Source organism: Salvelinus fontinalis, chromosome 4 (assembly GCF_029448725.1).
Source record: "Salvelinus fontinalis isolate EN_2023a chromosome 4, ASM2944872v1, whole genome shotgun sequence".
Taxonomy (NCBI): Eukaryota; Metazoa; Chordata; class Actinopteri; order Salmoniformes; family Salmonidae; genus Salvelinus; species Salvelinus fontinalis.
This window is the reverse complement of record NC_074668.1, coordinates 20,689,935-20,717,841: the sequence shown is the minus strand read 5'-3', so window position 1 is coordinate 20,717,841 and position 27,907 is coordinate 20,689,935. Positions and strand designations below refer to the sequence as shown.

At 43.2% G+C, this 27,907-nt stretch overlaps 3 protein-coding genes across 4 annotated transcripts in view; 1 reads left to right on the top strand and 2 right to left on the bottom strand.

Annotated features, from left to right (window-relative positions):
• Positions 1-73: 73 nt before the first annotated feature.
• On the top strand, positions 74-12,757 carry man1b1b (mannosidase, alpha, class 1B, member 1b). 2 transcript variants are annotated; one of them, XM_055919212.1, is made up of 14 exons: positions 74-394; positions 2,137-2,271; positions 2,816-2,924; positions 3,019-3,134; positions 3,260-3,411; positions 3,612-3,724; positions 3,989-4,168; positions 4,692-4,840; positions 5,072-5,260; positions 5,723-5,913; positions 7,376-7,496; positions 7,805-7,999; positions 8,168-8,299; positions 8,542-12,757. In XM_055919212.1, the coding sequence occupies exons 2-14, from the start codon at positions 2,176-2,178 to the stop codon at positions 8,743-8,745; spliced, it is 1,947 nt and encodes a 648-aa protein (XP_055775187.1). In that variant the 5' UTR covers positions 74-394; positions 2,137-2,175; the 3' UTR covers positions 8,746-12,757. The 2 variants fall into 2 exon arrangements, with proteins under 2 accessions (XP_055775187.1, XP_055775188.1); XM_055919213.1 differs by lacking the exon at positions 74-394 and adding an exon at positions 401-1,894.
• On the bottom strand, positions 12,709-18,210 carry dpp7 (dipeptidyl-peptidase 7). Its single transcript, XM_055919219.1, has 13 exons — positions 18,028-18,210; positions 17,587-17,710; positions 17,339-17,478; positions 16,568-16,731; positions 16,077-16,212; positions 15,837-15,918; positions 14,877-15,043; positions 14,450-14,510; positions 14,032-14,150; positions 13,737-13,893; positions 13,323-13,387; positions 13,038-13,108; positions 12,709-12,899 (listed from the first exon to the last, which is right to left on the bottom strand). Exons 1-13 carry the CDS (start codon positions 18,109-18,111, stop codon positions 12,803-12,805), a joined length of 1,467 nt encoding a protein of 488 aa, XP_055775194.1. The 5' UTR covers positions 18,112-18,210; the 3' UTR covers positions 12,709-12,802.
• A 1,851-nt stretch (positions 18,211-20,061) lies between these two features.
• LOC129853306 (neurogenic locus notch homolog protein 1-like) overlaps positions 20,062-27,907 on the bottom strand; it is a 57,896-nt gene continuing 50,050 nt past the window's right edge. Inside the window, exons 28-34 of the mRNA XM_055919199.1 lie at positions 26,752-26,965; positions 26,292-26,382; positions 25,707-25,869; positions 24,122-24,420; positions 23,502-23,649; positions 23,168-23,265; positions 20,062-22,976 (exon numbers count right to left, since the gene is read on the bottom strand). Coding sequence (XP_055775174.1) covers positions 21,588-22,976; positions 23,168-23,265; positions 23,502-23,649; positions 24,122-24,420; positions 25,707-25,869; positions 26,292-26,382; positions 26,752-26,965 — 2,402 coding nt within the window. The 3' untranslated portion in view covers positions 20,062-21,587. The remainder of the gene's footprint in view (positions 22,977-23,167; positions 23,266-23,501; positions 23,650-24,121; positions 24,421-25,706; positions 25,870-26,291; positions 26,383-26,751; positions 26,966-27,907) is intronic.

Here is a 27,907-nt window from a genome sequence, read left to right as displayed (position 1 = left end):
TGATTTGAGAGAAAGGTGTGTATTTACAATGTATCATCCTCAGACTTGTATCAACGAATGTATTTTGTTGCTTCCGCTCTGTTCGGTCAGGTTACTTTTTCTAGCACTGAGCGCGTGGCATGTATAGATATTGCATTGCTGCTCTTGGGTAGAGAATCGTTCTCTTCAAGGTATGCAATCATTTTAAACGAACGCTTGCCGTTTTCCTGTTAGACATGCTCCTCGTTTGTAGTAAATTAACTTTACTCGTGTAACTGCTTGTTTTTAGGCTGTAGGCCTCGTAATGCCTCGGTCTATAGTCGCTTTGTGAATCGGTCAAGCTTCGCTCAAGATCCAGGACATTGGAATTGTGAGCTCTGAAGAGCACGAGAGACCATACACTGTTGACTTAAAGGTAAAGTACATGTATTTCTAAATTCAACGTCATATTTTAGTCTAGGTTTTGATTGTGTTAGCTTGCACATTGTTTTTGTTTGCGAGGATGTTTTCAGTCGTAATTATCAGGGGCGTATTCATTACGCAGATTCTGTTTGATAACGTTTCTTAAACGGAACGAAACGGGGAGGGACCTGTCTGAATTTGTCCAATAGAAACTCTTGTTTTGCTCCCGTTTTGTTCTTAAACGGTAAACTGTTTCCGTAATGAATACATCCCAGCTGTTGCGAGTAGACTATGGGCATAGTCTCCTCTAGCTAGCAGATTGTAACGGGCTAATGTGACGCTCCAGTAGCTGTTACAGGATATGTACTGTTTGGAGAAGCACAGAGCATTTTCGACCAGCCTTTTTTGGGCCAAACATGTTTTTTCGCAAATTCCCGTGTCCAGTTGCAGATGGTTCGTTTGAATTTATAAAATGCTCCGATATTAAAATTCATGTTTTGTGCCAAGTGATCCAACAATGTGTACGCAGCCATCTTGTCTAATTCAAATATTCTCTCTCATTGATCAAAACAACAGTGTCATCATGGCATGCAGCACTTTGGGGTGGTCATCCACCTGTCTCAATAAGGTGATTTGATTAATCTGAACCGGGTAGGCGTTTCGCACCGGGTGAAAGTTGATTGCGTTCATTTTGGCACCGGGCTACTCCCTAGCATGAACAAGGTGCTCTGTTCAAAGCCCACAGTCTGCTCAACACAAACGTGACGTAATGAGTAGTATTTTGTGTTTTCTCATGCAAGAGTGATTTGCTTTTGAAAAGAAACACTTTATCTGCCTTCCCAATGAATGGATGTTCCCCAATGCTGGAAGGGGGCCGGAGTTGAAAAAGTTTGGGAACCAGTGGAGGCTGCTGAGGGGAACGAGGTGGCTGTGGATTTCAGCGCACATATGGGTGCACACAGTGTTGAGAACCAGCTGAGCACTCGCTCATGTCCGGATTATGGAATCTATACAACACACCACTAAAACTATAGAATACAGGTTGGCCAAGCCTAACTACAGTAATAGATGCATGAAGAGTGTGTCCCTACGCCGAACAGTACCTACCCTGAGCATCACGTTAGCCCGTTACAGTCTGCTAGCTACCTCTCGTCACCTGGCATACAGTATCTTAAAAGTAATTTCTTTCCTTTCGAAGCTAATTTGACCTGTTTGGGGAACAAATGTAAGCAATATTTTCAATAGTTAGAACAATTGGCAGGCTGCAATACGGAAAGACCGTGACAATGTAAATATAATAATAATATGCCATTTAGCAGACACTTTTATCCAAAGCGACTTGTGTGTTTACATTTTACATATGGGTGGTCCCGGAAATCGAACCCACTACCCTGACATTACAAGTGCCATGCTCTACCAACTGAGCTACAAAGGACCACTCAAGTACTCACTAACAATAATTGGCTGTGATTGACAGGAATATTTTCAAACATGTCATAATTATCAATAAAAGGTTTGTAAACGAAACTGCATTGCTTTGTTTTCAGATATTATGCTTTATTTGTCAATTGAAACAAAATCATAATTGTATGCTATATCCTACAAACATTTAGTCCTATTTATGTGTCCTCAATATTCAAAGTAATTTGGTCTAATAAAGCACATGTCTTTAAAGTTGAGTTTGTATAATTAGAGAAGGGAGTTTGTGTTGCCTCTGCTGTAATTTCTCATTTGCAGCCTACTTTCCTCCTCTAGCATAGAGTCTATGACTTCACTGTGGGGTAGGCTGGAGACATGCACTCACCATCAAGGAAGGACTTTGTGTCTTTAACCTTCACTGGAAGTGGCAACTATAACAGCAAACAGTGGAGAAGACAGTCCTGCTGGAGGGTGAGTGAGTGCTGAAGGAAATCAACCAACCTACTTATCTTAATCACAAACTCTGATCTGATGACTTACTATGTATGCTTTACAGTTGATTGATAGGCTATACTATATATCCCACTGAATGTTTTATACCGCAAATATAGCATGACATTTTTAATGGTTTACTAACTTCAATGAAAAAATGCCCCGAGACACAATTATCATATCCATAATATCATGTGATCGTCACTCCAACAGAAAATGACTAGCTCAGACCTGTCACTGTCAATCTGTGGAGATATGACACCAGGATGGTGATGTTTATCTGAAGAATATGACAATGCAGTGCCTCTGTATAGTACGTAGCAGCATGGTACTGACAGTTGATCAGACATGTTGCACTGTGTGTGACATTCAGTGGTTCTTCTGGATTTCTTTCTTAGTGTGACTTTCTCTCCTGACAGACAAGCTGGTGCAATCAATTGTAGCCGAGTGTTGGTGTTATTTACTCTGTGCTTACTGCTTTGTCATTTTCGATCTCATCCAATTTCTACCCATTTCTCCCCAGAAATGGAAACAGTTATCCAGATTGCAGCGCAACCTCATCCTCTTCACCGTGGCTCTCATGTTAGTTTGTGGGATTGCCACTTACCCCACTGTCATAGAACACTTCAGAGGTAAGGCCAGCAAAAAAATCTAATTGTTATGGTGGTGGTGACTCCGTTTTTGAGGCACCAGAGACTGAACATCGTCCCCTATGTACCTCCCCAGGCCTTACTGTTGTTGTGAAGGAGGATGAGGGCCATGTTCTGAAACCGGTCATCCCTGAGGTCCTACCTGAGTCGGATAAACAGAACCAACCACTAGTACCAGAGCCACCTTCAGAGGTTGGTACATTCCACTCCTCTAATACTAAAGCTAGCCTTTGGCTGTGAGAAATATGTGCAGTGATACATTCAGTAAGCAGTGTTTTTGAATTGAAGCACTTCCCTTAACGTGTCTCCTCCTTCAGAAGCAGAAGAGGGCACCCCACAAGCGGGGGCCACCCGGCCTGCAGAACCATCTGCAAAAGAAAGGCACTGGGTCAGATATCCAGGTGGAGGAGAATCAGATTCAAGAAGCAAAGAAAGCTGACAAAGAAGAGGGAGAGAAGCCACTTGTTAAGTAAGACTAGTCTCTAATCAGTGGAGATGACTAATGGATAATGAAAGTCAATTTCTCTGATACATAAGTCTTTATTGCATGCATGGGTTAGGGAAGCGATTGTGAGGAGTACTCTGAATAGAAACTAAAATTCCATTCCAAACATTTAAACATGTTTTCTGGTCTTCTCATCTTGACTGACACCTATGTGTGTTTAATAGGCGTGGGGCCTTGATTGAGGCTAACCAAGCCACTGAAGGAGGAACTGCCAAGGAAGCAGAGAACAGGGTGAATGTCCCAGCGGTTGAGCAAGAGAACCAATCACGCGAGCCAGGTCTGTACCATGTTTCTGCCGCTTCTCTCTGTGTGTGTGTGTGTGTGTGTGTGTGTGTGTGTGTGTGTGCAAACCCTCCATAGCCCACCCTTCATGACCATTAACAACAGTTGTTTATTAAGCACGAGTTGAGTTTGATAGAGGGCAACTAGAGCTTTGAGAGGAAATGTGCATGGTCTGAAAGAGATTTAGTTATTTGAAATGGAAGTAATTAATTTATAATTCTTTAGATGGTAGCTAATTATCTTGGCGTGTGTGATTCAGAATCCGATAGGCTTGAGGCAGTACGAGATGCTTTCAGACATGCATGGAAGGGATACAAAGAGTTTGCCTGGGGCCAAGATGAGCTGAGGCCCATCTCTAAGTCCTATGGAGAGTGGTTTGGCCTGGGCTTGACCCTGATTGATGCACTGGACACCATGTGGATCCTCAACCTCAAAGAAGGTACTTCAGTGTTTCCCCTATGATTTTTTTTTTAAGCAGCGATGGCAAAGTGAGCTGTTTTTAAAGCTAATTTCCTGCAATTCTACACATTTTGCCATGGGGCTGAGTGAAATGTGATTGTTATTTCTCAAAGATGTGTATCTCCATTATCTTTTCTACATACTTTATATCTGATTTTAGTCGTTTAAGTTGACACTGAAAATGTTTTACCATCCCGAAAATTATTTCCCCCCCCCCCAAAAAATCTATACAATATATTATATAAATCATATATTACAGTATATTATATACAGTATATTATTATATAAATCATATTACAGTATAATTATATACAGTATATTATTATATAAATTGTATATTTAATTTGGCAGCCACAATTTAGCAGCGCCGGTGTGCCGCTGCTAAATGCATATAGGGAAAACGCTACTTGTATTCATGGTCCAACTTTTCTTTTGTATCTGCTATATCATAGAGTTTACATGGAGTTAGACCACTAAAGTTGTGGTTGGTCTCTTTTGGACAGAGTTTGAGGAGGCTAAGACCTGGGTGTCAACGGAGCTCTCCTTCAATAAGAACGTTGATGTGAACCTGTTTGAGAGCACCATCCGTATCCTGGGTGGCTTGCTGAGCACTTACCATCTGACTGGAGACACTCTGTTCCTGGACAAGGCTGTGAGTCACATGCAGAAAGCGAGACATTCAGAGAGCTGGCTGTTACTGTTGCTGCTGCTGGGCCATTTCCTCTTCCACTCCTGCCTCTCAAAGACCCTTTCATGGGATACTGCTAATGCCGCTGCTGGTCTTATGAGTTCTTTCGTGAAATAACCCGTTTTTCTGTGGGAGGGGGTCTGGCTAGGGAAACATATTGATCGGCCTTCTGTTGTTCTTTTGATGACCTTGCAGAAAGATATAGGAACGAGGTTAATGCCTGCCTTCAACACCCCGTCCAAGATCCCCTACTCAGATGTGAACATTGGAAAGGGTACGGCCCACCCCCCTCGATGGACGTCGGACAGCACTGTTGCTGAGGTCACCAGCATCCAGCTAGAGTTTAGGGAGCTGAGTCGCCTCACTCAGGACACACGCTACCGGGTAATATTCATAAGCAATGTTCTAGTGAAAGGACTCGATTAATGTCAGCCTTTTGGACAACGGTTGATTCCACAGCACTTTATCAATAATCTCTGACAACACTTTAAGCTAGAATCCTTAGTTGCTACATCAATTTCTGGATTTATAGATTAATGATGTATACCTAATTTGATTATTGAAAAAGAAAACTTATAAATGCCTCATGAGCTTAGTTCAGCTGTCTTAAATTACTCCATCAGAACCCCAAGAAAATGTAAACAAACACTGTATATCCTCAACATGATTAAAACAATAATTCTCCTTGCATCCATAGCTCTGTCTATGAATTTGAGTGGTTACATTTCCCCAGGTGCATTCCTCAGCTTTGTACCAAAACAGAAGCAGGGTGACTGCTTTGTTCGTGTTTCATTTACAGATTCTAGCTTTAACTTACATACCCCCCCCACCTCCTTTCTCATCCAGGCTGCAGTGGATGAGGTCATGCAAAAAGTCCACAAGCTGGAAGGGAAGCAGGACGGCCTCGTCCCCATGTTCATCAATACCAACAGCGGCCAGTTCACCCATCTGGGGGTCTTCACCCTGGGCGCACGAGCAGATAGCTACTACGAATACCTCCTTAAACAGTGGATACAGGGAGGCCAGAAGGAGACAGAGTGAGTTGGAGTGGGTTTTCTAAACACTTTTCCTGTCTACTTTTCTCGAGGCTGTCATGAGGTTGAGGCTGACACTAATTCACAGAGTCAGGTCTAGCCACTCGATTCCTACCCATCTTGTCTAGGCTCCCTGCTAAGTACTGGAGGCAGGCAGCAGAGTTGTCGCTGTTCTAGCTTGCTGTCATGTTTGACAGTCCTAAGCTTGATCTCCTCAGCTCCCTTGATGTAACTGACACGACTTAAACAGCCTGTCTCTCTGTTACCTGCAATTCTGTGTGGATGTGGCTGAATGGCTGTATCAGGCTGTGCACAAGACTATTCATGACTGTCTGGTAATATTTACTTAACTTAATGCACAACTAGGTCTTCAGAGCTACTTTATAAAACATTTATCCTCAGTTGGAACAGCTCTCACAGATCCAGCGCAGCTTGAGGACTTTGATGCTTGAGGACAGATTTGGTTCTTGTGCTATTTTTAAAGTACTTGTTTGAAATTGTATTTTGATTTAATTGGCTCAGTGCTCTATCAGTTGGTGTTGACACTAGATTCTATGGGACACTTATCAAACAATAATAGTAAAAGTACCATTCAGCTGATGTTTCTCAGTATTTGTACAGTTATTAGCCATATTCCTTTGTCAAGCCAGTAGTGTTTTTATACAGAGCAGTACACATGGTGGAGGTACTGTTCTCCAGTGTTTGGCTGTAACGCTGTGTCTGTACGTGTGTGTTTGGCTGTAACGCTGTGTCTGTACGTGTGTGTTTGGCTGTAATGCTGTGTCTGTACGTGTGTGTTTGGCTGTAATGCTGTGTCTGTACGTGTGTTTTGGCTGTAATGCTGTGTCTGTACGTGTGTTTTGGCTGTAATGCTGTGTCTGTACGTGTGTTTGGCTGTAATGCTGTGTCTGTACGTGTGTTTTGGCTGTAATGCTGTGTCTGTACGTGTGTTTTGGCTGTAATGCTGTGTCTGTACGTGTGTTTTGGCTGTAATGCTGTGTCTGTACGTGTGTTTGGCTGTAACGCTGTGTCTGTACGTGTGTGTTTGGCTGTAACGCTGTGTCTGTACGTGTGTGTTTGGCTGTAATGCTGTGTCTGTACGTGTGTGTTTGGCTGTAATGCTGTGTCTGTACGTGTGTTTTGGCTGTAATGCTGTGTCTGTACGTGTGTTTTGGCTGTAATGCTGTGTCTGTACGTGTGTTTGGCTGTAATGCTGTGTCTGTACGTGTGTTTTGGCTGTAATGCTGTGTCTGTACGTGTGTTTTGGCTGTAATGCTGTGTCTGTACGTGTGTTTTGGCTGTAATGCTGTGTCTGTACGTGTGTTTGGCTGTAATGCTGTGTCTGTACGTGTGTTCTCCAGTGTTTGGATGTAATGCTGTGTCTGTATGTGTGTTTGGCTGTAATGTTGTGTCTGTACGTGTGTTCTCCAGTGCTTGGCTGTAAAGCTGTGACTGTGTTCTTCAGATTGCTGGACGATTACCTGCAGGCCCTAGAGGGAGTGAAGAAGAACCTGCTTAAGAAGTCTTCTCCTAACAGCCTGACCTTCGTAGGGGAGCTGTCCCATGGTCAGTTCAGCCCCAAAATGGTTAGTATACGAACTATGCACACCAGATGAGTGTGGGTGAAAGAGCTGATGTTTTCTCTAAATCAAAGGAAGCTCAAGATTTTCTTTGAGGGAGGTTTGCACCCTGTTTAAGGTTGGGCATTTGAAGCCCAGTTTCACCCAATACTTAAATGTTTCCAATATCTCATGTATTGCTTTGATGAGTCAGACAAGGGTGTCAACCCCTGACCAGCTGTAGTTCCAGTCTTTTCCATTAAAAGATTGTGCTCTCTATTCTGCAACATGGACATTCTATTGCTCCAATGACTCCCCAACCCTCTGTCTGTCAGGACCACCTGGTGTGTTTCCTCCCTGGGACCCTGGCTCTAGGGGCCCACCACGGCCTGCCAGCCGAACACATGGAGCTGGCCAAGCAGCTGATGGAGACCTGCTACCAGATGTATGCCCAGATGGAGACTGGCTTGAGCCCTGAGATAGTCCACTTCAACATGCACGAGGGAAGCATCAGAGATGTAGACGTCAAAGTGGGTATACAGGGGTGTGCACTTCCCCTGCAGAGATATTATTAAACAATACACTACTGAAGTATAGTTGGGTTTTTGACCCTTTATTTTACTGTTGTGACGTTTTTCATGGATATGGTCAATTTCCTATGTGATTGTTTCTCGTGTGTGTATCTGTCCTCTCCTCAGCTTGCAGACAGACACAACCTCCTTCGCCCTGAGACGGTGGAGAGCTTGTTTTATCTGTACAGGTTCACTAAGGACAGGAAGTACAGAGACTGGGGCTGGGAGATCCTCCAGAACTTCAACAAGTACACCAAGGTGAGAGAACACAGTCACTACCCAGCCTAGGCTACTGTTGGTAAATTAACCAGCCTGCTCTCACATCTGTTTGACGTGACAAGGACCATAGGAGTTGGCAAGACAGCACAAACTGATCTGAAACCAGGCTACTGAGAAATGCATTGTTAATGAGATATTCAGTACGTGGTTATTGAGTATTTCCCCAGAGATTACAGATCCTTCTCTTATAGCGTGTGTTGTGTTGCTCTGTCTCCCTTCAGGTTTCTACTGGTGGCTACACATCCATCAACAATGTTCGGGACCCAGAGTACCCCAGCCCCCGGGACAAGATGGAGAGTTTCTTCCTGGGGGAGACTCTCAAGTACTTCTACCTGCTGTTCTCAGATGACCCGGAGCTGGTCAGTCTGGACAAGTATGTGTTCAACACAGAGGCCCACCCCCTGCCCATCTGGCCTGCTGAGTGAGCGATACACCAGCCAAGTCAACGGGATACATACACTACCGTTCAGAAGTCTGGGGTCACTTAGAAATGTCCTTGTTTTTTTAAGAAAAAGCTCCTTTTTTTGTCCATTAAATTAACATCAAATTGATCAGAAATACAGTATAGCCATTGTTCATGTTGTAAATGACTATTGTAGCTGGAAACGGCTGATTTTGTTTTTATGGAATATCTACATAGGAGTACAGAGGCCCATTACCTGCAACCATCACTCCTGTTTTCCAATGGCACGTTGTGTTGGCTAATCCAAGTTTATAATTTAAAGGGCTAATTGAGCATTAGAAAACCCTTTTGCAATTATATTAGCACAGCTGAAAACTGTTCTGATTTTAAAAAAGCAATACAACTGGCCTTTAGACTAGTTGAGTATCTGGAGCATCAGCATTTGTGGGTTTGATTACAGGCTCAAACTGGCCAGAAACTGCCTAGAAGGCCTGCATCCCAGAGTCGCCTCTTCACTGTTGGCGTTGAGACTGGTGTTTTGCGGGTACTATTTAATGAAACTGCAATTGAGGACTTGTGAGGCATCTATTTCTCAAACTAGACACTCACATGTACTTGTCCTCTTGCTCAGTTGTGCACCGGGGCCTCCCACTCCTCTTTCTATTCTGGTTAGAGCCAGTTTGCGCTGTTCTGTGAAGGTAGTAGTACACCGTGTTGTGCGAGATCTTTAGTTTCTTGGCAGTTTCTCGCGTGGAATAGCCTTCATTTCTCAGAACAAGAATGGACTGATGAGTTTCAGAAGAAAGTTTTGTTTCTGGCCATTTTGAGCCTGTAATCGAACCATGAATGCTCAACTAGTCTAAAGAAGGTCAGGTTTATTGCTTCTTTAATAAGCAAAACATTTTTATAGCTGTTCTAACATAATTGCAAAAGAGTTTTCTAATGATCAATTAGCCTTTTAAAATTTGAAACTTGGCACGTTGTTAGCTAATCCATTGGAACACAAGGGTGATGGTGTTGCTGATAATGGGCCTCTGTACACCTATGTAGATATTTCATAAAATATCAGCCATTTCCAGTTACAATAGTAATTTACAACATTAACAATGTCTACACTGTTTTTCTGATCAATTTGATGTTATTTTAATGGACAAAAAATGTGCTGTTATTTTAAAAAAACAAGGACATTTCTAAGTGACCCCAGACTTCTGAACGGTAGTGTAGATACAGAAATACATCACAGCTCAGGGCTTGGCTAACACCAAGATTTCTCATTTTGATATCTGACTCAAGTTTGGGTTGGTTTACCCTCTCCCAACTCCACAACTCTGGAAAAATGGCAATTTTTTAAAAAGCCGGATTTTAATTTGTTCGTTAAATGATTGTAATAGCCATGGTGGAATGACAGCAGGGTGAGATTGAGGCACGACAGCCTTGATATTTATTTAAAATGTTCTCTGTTCTCACTACATTGCTGGTGCGGAGTCTGTTTGTCCTCTGATAATGAGTTGTTTACTCTGAAGGAAGAGTGGAAATCATGAGCCAGCCAACCTGTGTAGTTGGCTCATTGTGGTTATTTCGTCCACCAACACTAGAGAATGAGATCAGTGTGACTGAACTCCAAGCTGTCTTGGTCAGAGGCAGCAGAAGCCCGAGAGGAAGTGGAGGTGACACAATACTGGGCTTTACAGGAAATGACATAGCATTGGGATGAAACTTCCTGTGTCCCTGGATCATGTCACTCTCCAGTTTCTCAATCACATTCTTAAGAAATGATTTATATAAAAAATTATTTAAGGTAAAATCATGTCAGGCATAGAACAATCTAGTTTACTTGCATACTGTGCACCTTTTTGTGTATGGGGACAACAAGCACTTATTGTTGAATTTCCTTGTTTGACTGACTCCGCTGCTATTATCTTTAAACAATGTCAGTTTTCCTATTTTTCCTTATCATTTGTCATCATTCCTGTTGTGTGGTGTCAAATTAGGGCAAGCCAGTGTGAACACTTGGGTAGTTTAGTTATACTAATGTATTTGTGAGATTAAGCTGAATTGAGTTCACATAATTTGAATTGATTTGTAGTGTGTAATACTATATCTGGATAGACTGAATTGTAAATGTGGTTTATGCCACAAACTGGAGTAGCAGTAGAACTGGTCCTGGTTTCCTAAAAGCATGTTACGGCTAAGTTCATCGTTAAAACCAAAGGATCCTAAGGATGAACTTAGCCTTAAGATGCTTTTGGGAAACGGGGCCCTGGGCTGTAGATCCTATACTTCACCATCATTCCTGTAAATAGCTATATTGAATGTTATGATGTACACTTTCACTCAGATGATTCTATTTGTAGTGGTATTTTAAGTTCGTATTGAGACCAAACTCAACATCCTAAGTGTGAAATGTAGTTTTCTTCCCTATTTCAATGTTCAACTCTCCCCTCCTTTAGTGTTGTTTCACTTGTGCCTTCAACGTTGCTCTGGACAACATTATGAAGCTATTTGGACATATTCATAAATTGTTTTGTTATTGCAATGTACATAGTTGATGTGAATAGTTGTGCAAAGATGTGTATTTGTTACATAATCAGTGTGATTTTGAAATAAGGAGTGTCATTTTCCAACCATTTGCTGGGTATACTTCCATAACTCTCAAACTGTGCATAGACTTACAGTATATATCATGAAACTAAGGGCTCTGCTTCCGATCCCTTTTTCACGTCTCTGATCGATTAATATACTGCTGCTCATTTCTGATTCCTTTTTTAAAAATCCTTCAGATGGATCCTAAACTTTTCTACACCAAAGATATCCTAGTTATTAAAATAACTGGAATCTGGAATTATCTACATTCATCATTCTGTTAAGAATGACAAAATAAGCCATTTCCCTATTTTATAACAATGTAAATGAAATGCTAGTGGAAGATTTTGATACAGCATCTGAAGTCAGCTGCTGCCTGCTCTGCTAACCAAGGTCAGAGAGATTCATGGTTAAGGGCTGGATTCAATCCGTATCGCGGAAGATCCGTTTTATAGCACGATAGAAATTTAAAGGCAATGTTCCCGCATTCGCGTAATCGCTGCATGCCGGCTTAATCGCAAATGACCTTTACATTTTAGCACGAATCTGCCACGATATGGATTAAATCCAGCTGCTCTGACTCACTCGGCCCACAAGCTGTGGAGAACTATTTTATTTCAAACCACTAATACCATATGAAATAAGCCTACCCAACTGGGACCTCAAGGGAAAATAAGGCCTAGATTCAATCAGATTGTGTTAACCGGCGATAGCCAACATCACCATAACTGATGTTTTGGCATGTCAGAGGTGTCAAATTGGTGAGTAGCTGCCTTGATCATTGTCACAAAGCCACACCCGTCCTACTCCTGTTAGAAATTCAGACCGAGAAAGTGTAGGCTATAAAGAAACACTGAAATTGAAAATCATTTAACAAAATGAGGATTTCTAGCAGCCTAATGGAGGTGTAGATTACATCTCACATTCCAGTGTTTCAACTTGTAAACACGGCTATATGGGCTTTCACTTAATGCGACGTCCGATTTAAGTATAATGCCAGGAGCCGCTTGTGGATATGACAGCTCTAGTGCAGTTCCACTTCTGACACCACCTATGCTGATGTCGGCTAAAGCGGATCTGATATAATCAATTATTTTTATTGCAATCAATGTCAAATTGGTGAGAATCTGCATTTCAATGAAACTATGCGCCTGTGTCATTTGCAATACTGTGTATGTTGGGACACCCTGTGTTATGACCCTGCAACATCAGTGACTCAGCTGGAAAGAAGTACACCCATGTTGACTGAACTGGTTTTCAACTTGGGAATGAACATGCTAAAACCAAGAGCTGGGGGCTAATGGGACCAGTGTTTGGTTCTGGGTCTATAAAACTGTCTAAATCATGAACTTACAAAATGTGCCACAATGTCACTTGGTTTACAATAAAACTATGGACCTGCTTTAAATTTGTATAAATGTCAAGATTAAAATACTTTATTGAACAACCTTTTACAACTGTCACTGTCGATCATTAAAATCCATGTCGAAGGCATTTCATCTCTCCTTCTCCATTTTCACCCACTGGGCGATGGTGTCTGACTCCATCTTACGGGCCTTTATAACTGATGCTGGATCAGCATCATTGGCCTCTCTGGGGAAATAACATTAGCATTGAAATGCAGCCATTCCCATGTGGTGATACTGTATAAGAGACTAATATAGCACACTGAATTCACAGTAGTTGAGTGGAAGAAAGTCAAGTGAAATTTCTAATCATAAGTTCTCTCACCTCAGGTCCAAATGGTGAGCCCCCTCTGAGATGTTGATTGCAATCAACGATGAGCTCAAGGACTTTCTCACCTACAGAACAAAAATCTTACAAGTGAGACACTGAATATATCACTGGCTATGTTTAGACAGGCAGCCAATTCTGATATTTGATTGGTCAAAAGACCAACTAGTGGCAAAAATATCAGAATTGGGCTGCCTGTGTAAACACAGCCACTGATGAATAGCATTTCAATTGTGAGGGTTTAGAAAAGTAGCACTCATATACATTTGATTCAGATCTTACCCCTCCATTTGCCCATGGGTCCAGATCTCCATTGGAGAAAATGATGTTGCTGGCCGTGGAGAGGGCTGATCGAGACAACCAGAAACATAAAGAACAAAACATCACTGAGGAACTATGGAAATATCAAGCAGACAAGGGTGGCCCTGTATGGCTACATTGGTAGAGCATAGAGCTTGTAATGCCAGGATTGTATGGTTTGATTCCCGCTGGGGCCACTCATACAAGAAATGTATGCACGCATAACTAAGTCACTTTGGACAAAAGCATCTGCTAAATGGTAATAAGGGTTCAAGAAGCAAGCCCTGTGTACTGTATGGGAATTTCAGATGAGCAGAGCAGCACTAACAAAATCAATTATTTAAGATGTACGTAGTTAGCATCTGTAGCTGTGGTGATTAGGGGGGAAGCTCTTACCATCACCCCAAAACTGGGTTTTGAGCCAGCCAGGTCGGGGGATCACCCCCCAGCGCTTGGAGCAGTATTGTTCCCTGTGTTTCTCAGTGAAGGGTATAGGAGGGAACATGTCACTCACATTGTTGCTCTCATAGCACATCTCAATCTCTGTGCAGGCCTGAAAGAGAAGACATCAGTCTTTGTGAGATTTTTTTTTAAACATTTCCATAATTATTCAATTTTCAGTAGCTCTGCTTAGTTTTCCAACTTGATGAGCAAAGAACAAATGGTAATAGCTTGGTGATGTATACTGTACCTGATAGTCCCAGGCCAGGCTATTGAAGCCCAGTCCACAGCCAGTTGGGTCAGCACATTCCACATACAGGGTGTAGAGGTCAAAGCAGGTCAGATCTCCTGTAGAGTTGTACACTATTCCTGTAGGAGATTTGGCATTACATCAACAACATATTACAACATGCCAGTTGCTGGTAGACCTAACAGTGCATCTTCATATGGAAATGTGAGCACCTGCTATACAGAGCATCAATTATAAAGGGATTTCTGGGTTGATTGGGTATATGGTTTATAGTGATTCTGCCTGAGGAGCAGCTGGGGGATGTGTAGGAGCACCCTCTAGTGGAAACTGATATGAAATGCCTCAATGATACAAAAGTCAACTGGCAGAACCCCAGGACTCATGGAGAACTCACTGGGCAGCACTCTCGCCTACTTACCTGCAGTGTCTTTTAGGGCATGCAGCAAATCAGCTCCACCCAACATGGTGTCACAGGCCACCTACAAGCACATAGAGTTCTGGGTTGAACCACATAGTAGAGCTGAAATCCCAATTTTTTTTTCCCGTTATTTTACCAGGTAAGTTGACTGAGAACACATTCTCATTTGCAGCAACGACCTCGGGAATAGTTACAGGGGATAGGAGGGCGATGAATGAGCCAATTGTAAACTGGGGATTATTAGGTGACCATGATGGTTTGAGGGCCAGATTTGGGACTTTAGCCAGGACACCGGGGTTAACACCCCTACTCTTACGATAAGTGCCATGGGATCTTTAATGACCTCAGAGAGTCAGGACACCCGTTTAACGTCCCCTCCGAAAGACGGCACCCTACACAATGAGTTGTTATCTGTGACCAACAGTACCTTGACTGGGTTGGCAGGCATGCTACCCATGAAGTGGGTGCTGTAGGGGTAGTCCAGCATGGCCATGAGGGTGAAGGCATTACGTAAGAGCCCATTCAGCTGGTGGATGTCCTTATACGAGGATGGAGTCTTGCACAGGGAGAACGCTGACTGGATACGGCCATAGTCTGATGTCGGACAAACATGCAAAGGAGACGACGAGCATTACTGTAATGATGGAAAATCACAGTGCTTTTACAGTGACATACAACCCTATACGTATCAGTGATGACATTAATACTTTGTAAAGGCACATTCAAATGATGAACCCATTTCTACAGGGGCTTTTCAAATTGTATTTGTTACATGTGCCAAATACAACAGGTGTAGTCCTTACAGTAAAATGCTTACTTACAAGCGCTTAACCAACAATGCAGTTAAGAAAAATCCGTGTTAAGTAAAACATAAGAAATAAATAAAAGTAACAAATAATTTCAAGAGCAGCAGTAAAATAACAATAGCAAGGCTATATATACCGGTTAGTTGAAGTAATTGAGGTAATATGTACATTTAGGTAGAGTTAAAGTGACTATGCATAGATAATAAACAAAGAATAGCAGCGGCATAAAAAACGGGGGGGTGGGGATGCAAATAGTCTGGGTAGCCATTTGATTAGCTGTTCAGGACTCTTATGGCTTGGGGGTAGAAGCTGTTGAGAAGCCTTTTGGACCTAGACTCGGCGCTTCGGTGCATGTGTAAAGGATGTCTCGCAGCTTGCTTAGCTAATATCGCTTCCTCCTGATTCGGCACATACCAAGGCTCGAACCGAGGACCTCTGCCTCGCAAACACACGTGACCCCCCATCTAAAGCATATTAAGTCGTGCCACAGAAAATCTAGCTGTTCAGCAGCGCAAGTAGAGACACTTCAGGCTGAGGAGTGAGTTTCACAGATCCCCATTTGCTACACATGCAGACTTTACCTTCCATTTGAGCCAGGTCTTGCAGCCTCTGGAACGCCCCTCTTACAGCATCCCTACACTCTGGGGCATAGTTCTCAAAATCCTACACACACATAAAAAAAAAACATTGGGTAATGTTAACAGAGAAATGTAAAAATCAAGAATGTAGAAAATGCAGAAAACCTAGAACTTTGGTCACTACAATCAAGGGACAAAACAGACCAGCTAATGTGAGACGATCTACTGTAAATCTGAACTTACGGATGTGACATCCTGGAAAAACTGTTTTGATTCCCCCATCCCTGCAGTAGACAGGATGGGAGCGCTGGCAGCCAGAGCCCCTGCTACAATGTTTGGGTACCTCAGTCTCATGTAGACTGACAACATTCCTCCATAACTGAAGGAGAGAGAAGACAACCTTTGTATGAGAGACTGGACTCTTTATCTCTACTGAAGTTGATGATGTCATTGTCTCATTGACATTCTGTCTGATACTTTGGAAGAACAGAATTGGGAATTAATTGGATATGTAAAGAAAATATTATGCCTTCATTGTGGGAAAAGACATTTGCAACCGCAATTCTTTTTTTATCTAAAAGCATAGAGTTTGCTTTGTAACATTTTTCATTAAACAAATTGGAACTTGCATTTAGCTACAAATAATAAAAATGACAGATTTCAGATCACTGAAACTAATACTGAAATCATTCAATAGACATTTGGTTTCCAATTGCCTGTAATAAAGCTCTTACCTTCCACCAAAGACAATGACTGGACATGCGGAGGCTCCTAGCTGCTGTTTCAGTTCTGTGATCATGATAGCATAGTCTGCTAGGGCCTGTTCTACCGTCAGTAACCCAACCTCTGGGATGTTGAACGAGTCCTGGCCAAATGGGAGTGATTTGCCATAGTATCTCTGTGGAGAGAAAAGTGGAACATGAATCAAACATTCAAGGTAACTGTATGCATCATGTTATAGCTAACAGCTCTACTTGAGTGTTTGACTGCCCTGTTCAAGGACATTCTGTAGTCTGGTATCAAAACAATCATAACAGAGAACTGATCTGAGCCTAGTGCCTGTGTAACGGATGTGAAATGGCTAGCTAGTTAGCTGTGGTGCGCGCTAATAGCGTTTCAATCGGTTACGTCACTAGCTTTGAGACCTTAAAGTAGTGGTTCCCCTTGCTCTGCAAGGGCCGCGGCTTTTGTGGAGCGATGGGTAACGATGCTTCATGGGTGACTGTTGTTGATGTGTGCAGAGGGTCCCTGGTTCGCGCCCGGGTCGGGGCGAGGGGACGGTCTAAAGTTATACTGTTACACCTGTATCCATAAAGCGTCTCAAAGTAGGAGTGCTGTTCTAGGATCTGGCCATACAATATTATCCTAGATCAGCAATCCTACTCTGAGACGCTTTGTGGATACGAGGCCAGCCTATTTCTGTGATACGGTTGAGTAACTTCCCCAGTTCTGTCATGATCACAAGTTTCAACATGAACATGTGACACATTATGGCCTCTTCTTACATGCTCAGCAAATATGACCAGGGCTCTTTGCTGTGCTGCCAGCTCTGTGATGAATCCAGAGTTCAGGGCAAACTCCCAGATGTCTCCCTCGTTTCCCGTGTAGAAGAAGATGGGCCCAGAACCTCTCTTCCAGTACTCATCTAGAAGGACACAGAGCATGGCAACAGTCAAAAGTGAGCATGCAAGTTGGACTGAATAAGAGAGACCAGCACAAATTGTGCAAAATAGCAATAACAATGGATGTTCACCTGTGATTAGGTACCGTTGCTCATAGGTTCCATTGCCCATAATGTTGAAGTTGAAGTGGTCCATTATTTGGGGAAAGTATTTCTCTTTAAACTGGGGTTTTGGGTCAGTGCTGTACCCATGATTCTTGACATAAAAATGTAAAAGCATGAAATGTTCAGAGGAACAAACCTGATATGCCTATAATGTAACATCTGAGATCATAAACATGCTAGAGTGAATGAAATAGCAGCAGTCTCTCTAGTCTTAGCCATTATGAACAGTCTTAGCCATAACTATGAACACGTGTACTACGAATATAATTTGGTAACTATGAACATCGTTTAAGAAATGCAATGGGTGCTCTTGCATAAGTGAGCTAGCTAGACATACTACCAGCCATGCTCCAGACATTAGTAAACCCCAGTAACAGTGAACACTGAACGTCTGGGTAAAACAGTTACCTGAAAACGGCTGTGTGTAAGCCCCTGCGTCTCAGAGTAGAGGGAGAGCAAGACAACAACGCAAATAAAAAAACAATTTGCCATATTGAAAAGGCTGTTGGTGAAAGCCTCTGTCAATAACTGTTTCGAAATAATTGTCTAAATCACATGACATAGCTTCCTAACAGCTGATTTTGTTTATTGACCTCTGAACCCAAGCATCGTTTTGCCCGTGTGCATAGTGGAAGTTGTAGTTCTTTGACTCAGCTGTGAAGTTCTAAAAGACACTAGAGGGGAAAATCTACTAAATATTGCTGTTAAAGGTATCGCATTACAGAATCTACAGCATCAGCCTCTCATGGGGAATAAAATACAAGAAAATACAATATAACTGTTGACCTATTTGTCCAGATAGGTAGATATATAAATTAGATGTGAATGTTGGTGGTAAAAAGTCAAATCTTTTAAGACAGTGTAAATGTCTGTCATAATGCATACAACTGTAATTCATTAGATATTAATATTGAGTATGAAAACTCTACTAATAACATTCAATATCAATTTAGAGGCATGTCTTGATTGTTTCTCTCTCGCTCGCTCGCTCTCTCTCTCTCACACACACACACACACACATGTACTCTTACTCTCTCTCTCTCTCTCTCACACACACACACAAACACACACACATGTACTCTTACTCTCTCTCTCTCTCTCTCTCTCTCTCTCACACACACACACACAAACACACACACATGTACTCTTACTCTCTCTCTCTCTCTCTCTCTCTCTCACACACACACACACACACAAACACACACACATGTACTCTTACTCTCTCTCTCACTCTCTCTCTCTCACACACACACACAAACACACACACATGTACTCTTACTCTCGCTCTCTCTCTCTCTCACACACACACACACAAACACACACACATGTACTCTTACTCTCGCTCTCTCTCTCTCTCTCTCTCTCTCTCTCTCTCTCTCTCTCTCTCTCTCTCTCACACACACACACAAACACACACACATGTACTCTTACTCTCGCTCTCTCTCTCTCTCACACACACACAAACACACACACATGTACTCTTACTCTCGCTCTCTCTCACACACACACAAACACACACACATGTACTCTTACTCTCGCTCTCTCTCTCTCTCTCTCACACACACACACAAACACACACACATGTACTCTTACTCTCTCTCTCTCTCTCTCTCTCACACACACACAAACACACACACATGTACTCTTACTCTCTCTCTCTCTCACACACACACAAACGCACACACATGTACTCTTACTCTCGCTCTCTCTCTCTCACACACACACACACACAAACACACACACATGTACTCTTACTCTCTCTCTCTCTCTCTCTCTCTCTCTCTCTCTCTCACACACACACACAAACACACACACATGTACTCTTACTCTCTCTCTCTCTCTCTCACACACACACACACAAACACACACACATGTACTCTTACTCTCGCTCTCTCTCACACACACACACAAACACACACACATGTACTCTTACTCTCTCTCTCTCTCTCACACACACACAAACACACACACATGTACTCTTACTCTCGCGCTCTCTCTCTCTCTCACACACAAACACACACACATGTACTCTTACTCTCTCTCTCTCTCTCACACACACACACAAACACACACACATGTACTCTTACTCTGTCTCTCTCTCTCACACACACACAAACACACACACATGTACTCTTACTCTCTCTCGCTCTCTCTCACACACACAAACACACACACATGTACTCTTACTCTCTCTCTCACACACAAACACACGCACATGTACTCTTACTCTCGCTCACTTTTTGTTTCTCTGTATCAGATCACCTGAGTTTGATTGTGCTTGTATGGTTGCTGAGTCCATATTGTTCAACTACAACAGACTGGATTTTGTAGACCAAACTGATATCTTGAAATGAAGAACTGTAAGACTTGGTATACTTTACAAGATGGGGCTACTAACTCCAGTCAATTGATATTCAGACAGCAAAGACCACGGAAGACAAGTTGAAATCAAGACACGCATTGGTATCTTTTATTATATGAAGATTTTATTTTTTTTACAGATTGACAGTCAGGTAGTGGAAGAAAAATACATTTTATGCAAATTGAAACTTTGCAGGAAGGTAACATTTTATTGCAGATACTACAGCCTTGGGTTTGAATGAAACAAATTGAGAACTTATACCATTCACAGCATCTCACAAAGCATCAGGCGAGGACACACTATAGAAACAGGACACCCCACAGTCTTCCTTTTTACATAGAGTAAAAAAAATCATCCAACATTCATCCAAATAATCATCTGTGGATTATTCTGTATCACAGAAACAGTCAATAAATAATAATTGTATAACTCCTCAATATTTCTGTTATTATTTATCTGTAAGGGCTTAAAACATCTCTTATATTTATGTTGTTTGTATACACCTTTCAGATCTCTTCCTCAGTGATACAGAGTCAAATACGTGTTCTGTATGTCTTTTTTTATTACTGTGGATCATTGTGAAACCTCTTATCCAAATGGAATTCTTAAGACTTAAGATTTCTGAAACAAAATCCTGCTTACAAAGGAAATACATATTCATATTTACATTGAAACAAAACAAGCCAAAGGCTCAAACAATTGGAGGGAGAGGGAAAGTTAATTTCCAAATAATCATTTAGAATAACATCTTGACCATTTCTTGACCGACTAAGGGACACAGGACATATAGACTCAAGCCTGTTCTACTGTATTAACTGTCAATCTCCAAGCTGGCGTTATACTGTGCATTACCTTACCATTCCCCCAACACATATAAACGCAGCGCCACACAGACACATACAGACAATCCAATCAAGAGGCTTATGCTGCATTGATCCAAGAACTACTTATAACTCAAGCACTTTATTTAGCAGATTCTTGCTTTTGGTCAGAAGACCTGTTTGAAATGTGAACATGGAAACTGCGTCCAGAAATAAGATCATTTATTCATACAGCATCCCTGACCACAGCTGAGAAAAATATGAATTATTTTTATGATGGTTTGCTCTGTCAGCAAATAAATGCAATGTTCTTGAATATTTAACAAAACTCAAAACACAAATTGAAATAACACTGGATTTAAGATTTAAAAAATATAAACAAGAGTTTGATTAAAAATCTGGCGAAAATGAAAAGGCAAAATTTCTAAACAAATAAATACCCAGTGTACATCTGAATAACTCAGTATACTGCAGACAAAAGCACTACATATAAAAAATAAACAAAGCTACAGTATCCCTACAAGTTTCACCTCTGCTCTGACTATGGTCTGACACCTTGGTTCACACATTAATGTAAGCAGGCGGAAGAAAAGGTATAAATAAGACATTAATAAATAATACGAGAAGGAATAAAACATAGGTAATTCTTACTGTTAGTATAAAAGCATATAAAAGAGCTTTGGGTCAAATCAGTCCATAGCTCTGTCTTTTTGTTTTGTTTTCTCAAGAGTGCCTTTTCATACAAAAATATCTATCAGTCCATTTGGCAAAGCAATGCAAACTCTCTACTTGAACTGATCGGGGATATGTCCGATCTGAGACTGCATGCTGCTGGTTGGTGGACTTGAGATGCCCTCCGACCAGTCAGACATGTTAGAATGCGGGGATGAGCTGGACCATTGGTCGGGAGACCCGGGGGAGGGGGTCAGAAAGGGGTGGTCGGGGACCTGTAGCTGGTGGTTGGGGGTGTTGTCCATGGGTCCGGAGTAGCTGTGCTGGGAGGGAGGGGTGAGGTACTGGGTGCTGGGCAGGTTCTGGCTCATGATCTGGGTCTCCTGGGGCAGGATGGTGTGGATGGGTATGGAGCCCTGGTTCCCTGTGCCCTGCTGGATCTCTGAGCCACTCAGCTCGGTGCTGATGAAGTTCTGGTTGCTGGCATGGCCACTGCTGCCAGTGCTAGAGTTCTGGTGCTGCAGCTGGATGCTCTGTTGCTGCTGTTGGAGCTGCTGTTGTAGGTTCTGTTGGTGCTGCATCTGCATCTGCTGTTGGACCTGCTGCATGGGGTGGGGCTGCGAGGCCAGCCGGGTGTTCTGCAGGCCCTGGTAGCTCAACATCTGGGACAGGCTGGTGGCGGGAAGCCCGGTGTGGAGAGAGGTCATCATGCCGTGCTGCCCGCTTCCCTGGTGCAGACCGCCCTGCCCCCCGACAGGACCAACCCTCATGGGGTTGAACTGTCCGGGCTGGCCCATGCTGGCGTGAATCCTGGAGAGCCAATCACACTGGCCGTTCATGCCCCCAGAGCAGTTGGAGCCTGACAACGGAAGGTGGGTGAGACGGGGCGGAAGCGGGTCAAACTGCATGCGCGCTAGCTCCTGCTTGTTGGGCATACCCATGTGGTTGACCCCCATATGGGGGTCGGACATCCCCTGGAGGTGGTTGAGTGACATGGACGGGGACTGCTGGAAGGGGGACGTCATCATGGAAGGGGACGCCACGTCAGAGATATACCCGTGTGGAGACTCCAGGGAGTCCACGGGGGACAGAACAGCTGAGCTGTCCAACAGACTTCCTCCCTTTCCATCCTGGGAGGTTTTCTTCTTGTTCTTCATGTCCTTGCCGTCCTTGCAGCCGATGCCCTTGGCGCTGTGCTTGCGGGCCTTCTTGCTCTGGACCGAGGGCTTCATGCTGCCCAAGTAGCTGTTGGGGGAGCAGAGAGGGGGGGACAGAGTGGTGCCCATGGAGCCTCCATGGCCATGGCTGTGCATGGGCGGGCTGCGGACCAGGTTGTACTCGTCCATGAGACGGACAATGTCATGGTGCATCCTCTCTTGCGCTATGTCTCGGGGCAGCCGGTCCATGTGATCAGTTATCTCGCGGTTAGCAAAGTGCTCCAGCAGGACCTTGGCCGTCTCGTAGCTTCCTTCCCTTGCAGCAAGGAACAGAGGGGTCTCCTCCTGAGGCAGACACACAGACAAACAGAGAGAAATGTGTTTACAGTGGACCACAGATAGACAGCTCTGTCTTGCAAAAGAGATTTTATCTCAGTGACAATAACCTGTATAAATAAAGCTTAAATGTTGAAGGAATGTAACTTACAGAAATATTGTATTATATTGTGTTCCATCAGGCAGCAAAGATTCCTTACCTTGTTGTTCTGCATGTCCTTGTTGGCTCCATTCTTAAGTAGTACGGTAGCTGCTTCAATGTTGTTCACTGCTGCTGCCCAGTGCAGAGCAGATTTGCCTGGTGAGAGCGAGGCAGGCAGAAAAACACGTTCAGTACACAACCCATGCCTGTCTAAAATGAAAACATTTTGTAAAAGCACATGGACTTTATCTTATCTTCTGCCCATTTCCAATGACAAATTCCTTGTTTGATTTAATTTGTGGATTGAATGTGCTTCACCTCTAGCTCTGATTGAAAGAATACGATGAGGCGATGAAGCCCATAGAGATTCAGCATTGAGATATGAGCCCTACCAAAGTCATCGATAGCGTTGACGTCAGCATGGCAGTTGATGAGCTCCTCCACCATGCCCTCCACTGCCAGGCGGGCTGCCAGGATCAGAGGGGTGGTGCCGTCGTGCATGCGGGCATCCAGGTCTGTGGCACGATTCCTGATCAAAATCTACAGAAAGATACAATGAGTTGGTTAACCTTGTATGACAGGATTACCCAACTTGAGGCCCGCTGTGGTTTTATTTGGACCAACAGGTTATCTGAGCAACAAAAAAAAGTCTGTAAAAACACCAGGAAATCAGTGATTTTAATTTTGGAAATCTGTTTCCAAGTATTCCCATGCATAATAGAGATAAACATGATCGTATACAAATGCAACGAAATCTTGAAATTATTATATTCTACATGTTTTATTCAAATAATGTATCTGTTTGGGCTTCTTGCGGTCAATTTGCAATCCACAAATGATTAGTAATTATGTTCCGGCCCCCCGACCATCTGCTCCAAAAATCTAGTTGATGATCCCTGTCGTATGAGATTATCTTTAGAGATACTAAGGAAGCAAGGGCACATTACCAATCCAATACAGTAGATCTCTTTGCTACACAAGAACAAAAATGTATCTGCATTTGACCCCCTACCTGGAAGACGCCCTGCGCATCAGCGGCCACGGCAGCGTGTAACGGGGTCTTGCCCATGTTGTCCTGGATGTTGGCATCTGCACTGGCCTCCAGAAGACGCTTGGCAGCATCAGAGCGGGCGTAGCGGGCAGCGAGATGAAGGGCGGTCTCCCCTGTGCGGTCTGTCTGACTGTGGAGGTTAGCACCCTGGTAAATGAAATCACTGATCACGTTGGCAGAGGCGTCTTCCTCCTCCTCGCTGTTTCCTGTTTCCAGACCTCCACCGCTACAGGAGGCGATCATCAGGGGGGTGAAGCCATCTGGATGGAGAGGAGGGAGGGAGGGAGAGACCATACTTTATTACCAGGGGAGTTGACCACACCTCAGCATTGACAGTCCAGTGCACTAGCGCAGGGTCAGCATAAGACTAAACAAAGCAACAAACAAATCTAATGAGAATTTGATGCTTTTGTCTGGGTGAATCATCACAGCTCTCTTTTCGATAACGGATTCTGATCAAGCTAGGCATTGGGGAGCTGCAGGAAGACACAGAGCTTTGGTAAACCTAGGCAGATGGAAAACTGAGCATTATCATCTCTGAGAGGAGGCTCAGACAGTCGACTTGGATGGGTTTCTCCTCTTCAAAAGAATAGCAAGCCCCCAGATCTCACAGATTTGGTTGATTCAGGCTCATTGATTGGTGAAGGAGAGAAACAGTCTGTGTGTTGTGCTCTACTGTTGAAGAGTGCCTTACTCTTCAGGGGGTTTGGCTCTCAATAAAAGTGTGTTCTTTATTTTTGTTCTGTTATTGGTTTTATTAATAAAGCATATGACAAGAAAGACCTATTAATGGTCCAATGATGGATGTAAGCATTAATCTGGAAGGGAGTTTTCCCCTGGGTTCAGGGCTTCTAGCTGCATGCTTTGATCTGGATCCCCTTACCCTGAGGACACAAGGCTTTAGCTGCTCCCACACACATGCTCTCTCTGTCTCGCCCCCTTGCTATTGCTCACTCAGATAAGGTGTAAATCAAACAATTAATATTTGACGAGGCAGAAAAATACCTTCAAACATGATGTTAAGACAGTTTTGTTTAACTTCTTTACAAAGCAATATTTTAGGTAATACAATGAAATAGGAATAACTATGTTAATTACTTAATTTAATGAGTAATTAAAAGTATGAGTTATGCTAATATGTGAATCATTATAAAATAATTGTTTATCTTTTTATCTAAATGTACCCTGCCACTTCCAATGACTCATAATTATGTACACCTCTCATCTTTCTAACTCTACACCAGTATTGACAACTGAAATGTGCCGTTCAAAAATATTTAGTCTTGACCTGTGCACTGCAGCTGGGGCAGAATTAACCAATTCCACATAACCATTTTGCAAGTCCTACACACCAGGCAACTGATTAAATGGTACAATATTCTACAAGTTAAATGGTCAAACATTATGTATTCACCACAAATATTGTCATGTAATTTCATGACATTTAATAATACATGTCAGAAGGGAAATAGGAGATGGGTATGAAGTTCACGGTTAAAATCTGTCCTAAATTCCCTAACAATGAACCGAGTGGTTGTGTACACACCTGGTCCCCGTACGTTGACGTCCATGCAGTCATTCTCGATCTCGCCCTGAGGGGGTGTGGGGGCGATGGAGGGGATACGGAGATCAGCTGCGTCCAGGTGCTGCTGGGTCCACTGGCGGTGGTCTGTCTGGCCATCCAGATCCAGTATCGCCTGCTCCTCAAACTGCCGGAACCAGATCAGGGGCAGATGGACAGTCAATTAGCTCAAACCGCAACCAAAGCATTTCAGCTCAAAGCTATTTGCAACCTAACGTTTAACTAACCAACTTTTACTTACTAAAATGCTGACATTCAGGACAATAAAACCAAAAACCACCACAAAGGAGACTATATTTTCTATATCTAAACATTGGTGGATATTAAATTAAAGCTAATTAAATAGCCTATGTAAATGCACAAATATTTAAACAAAAACTTGAATCTAGTGATATTTGAAGACTATTATAATGATGATAAAGAGAAAATCTCTGACTGAAGATCTTTTCTTATTATTTCTCTATAGGTATTTCTTTATAAATCCATGTTCTACTCTTATTCCCGCCTTTCTCTCCAAATGCCAGTATGTGATGTAGTTAGACTTCTTACCCTAAAGCGCTTGGTGTCCGAAGGCTCCTCTTCTCCCCATTCATTCTGGTTGTCGTCCATCAGTGATATGTCCGAGAGGTTTTTCAGTGGCCTGTGATCCGAGGGAAATCCCATTGAAAATCCTGATACAGCAAAAGCGAGCTAGCTAACTATCCCAGCTGAGCACTCTTCCTCAGTGGTAGTTCACCAACACCGAAATAAAAGCATTGATTGACCCCCCCCCAACCCCTATCGCTCCGATAAGTCAATTAATGCGCACGTTACCTATACCTGATGTATTATTATCATTAATGATCCAAACAAACCCCGTCCCCCCTCTTTCTCATCGCCAGCTACATCTCTCAGTCCCATAAACTCTCTTCACCGTTCCACACCCTGCTATGACCAAACCCACGACAAGCAAACTAAGACCCATGGCGGGAAAACAATGTGGTGGCGCATGGAAACCTGGGACACTTACTTCAATCCCACTGAATCCTCCCCCACCGGCTCCCTCCTCTTCTTCTTGTTGGGCTCACTGATCTTGAAGCCCTCCGGGAACCACAACTGGCCGTGCTCGCGACGACGCTTCCGTGAGGCGACCATCCCCACACCCACGAAAGCCAGGAGGGCCAGCCCGGCCAGGACCGCGTAGATGGGGTAAAGCTCAGACGGAGGCTGGGGGTCAACCTCACCTGGAGGGGGAAAGGACAACATGGTAAGGCGGACAGCGGCGCAGCCTGAGAACCCAGCCAGGCAGGCAGGCGCTGGATTGGTCTGAGGAGGACTGATAGTCCAGCTCCTCTAGTCTAGTAAAACCCCCTCCTGGAGCCTAGTATTCCACGGCCAGAGCTACAACAGGAATGATGAGCGCCGTTTGTAAAACAAGGTTGTTCCTTTTCTGTAATAATCACAATTGCTAACCACTTTTCATCAAATAGAGCTAGAGATAAAAAAAATGAAAATCCACCACCACCTCCTCTCCCCTCTCAGCCCAGGGTACCAGGAGACAACTCTACCATTTCTTCTTTAAGGGGAAAAAAGGGAGGGATTAATGAACTTCAAATTACTGCACGCGCTTTAAGCTGTAAAGACTAAGGATTTATTAGGATTTTCAAGATAACAAAGACTCCCAACTTCTAGCACACTCCCGATCAATTTTTCTTCTCTTTTTTTTTTACTAACGATTTTGAAATGATAAACTCTCCCAACCCAAACCCTTAGAGATGCATAAAGTCCTGGTATTACATTCAGCAAGCTGAAGGTTGCAGCAGACTTACACTGTAGGATGAAGTGTGTGTGTGTGTGTGCGTGTGCGTGTGTGTGTGTGTTAGAATGGTATGTGGATTGGGTAGGGGGCTGGATGAGTTGATTTACGGCAATTAACCATTTTGGAGCCTGAAGCCATTGGATTTACACACAGACTACTGCATTGATTGTTTAGTCCATGTGATTCACTAGTACATTTGTTCCATTGTTGAATGAAATACACACTCAAAGAACACCATATCACCCTTTTGTGGTGTTGGAGGGTTAAGACCTAGGGGATGAATACCATCAGTGTGTGTGTGTGTGTGTGTGTGTGTGTGTGTGTGTGTGTGTGTGTGTGTGTGTGTGTGTGTGTGTGTGTGTGTGTG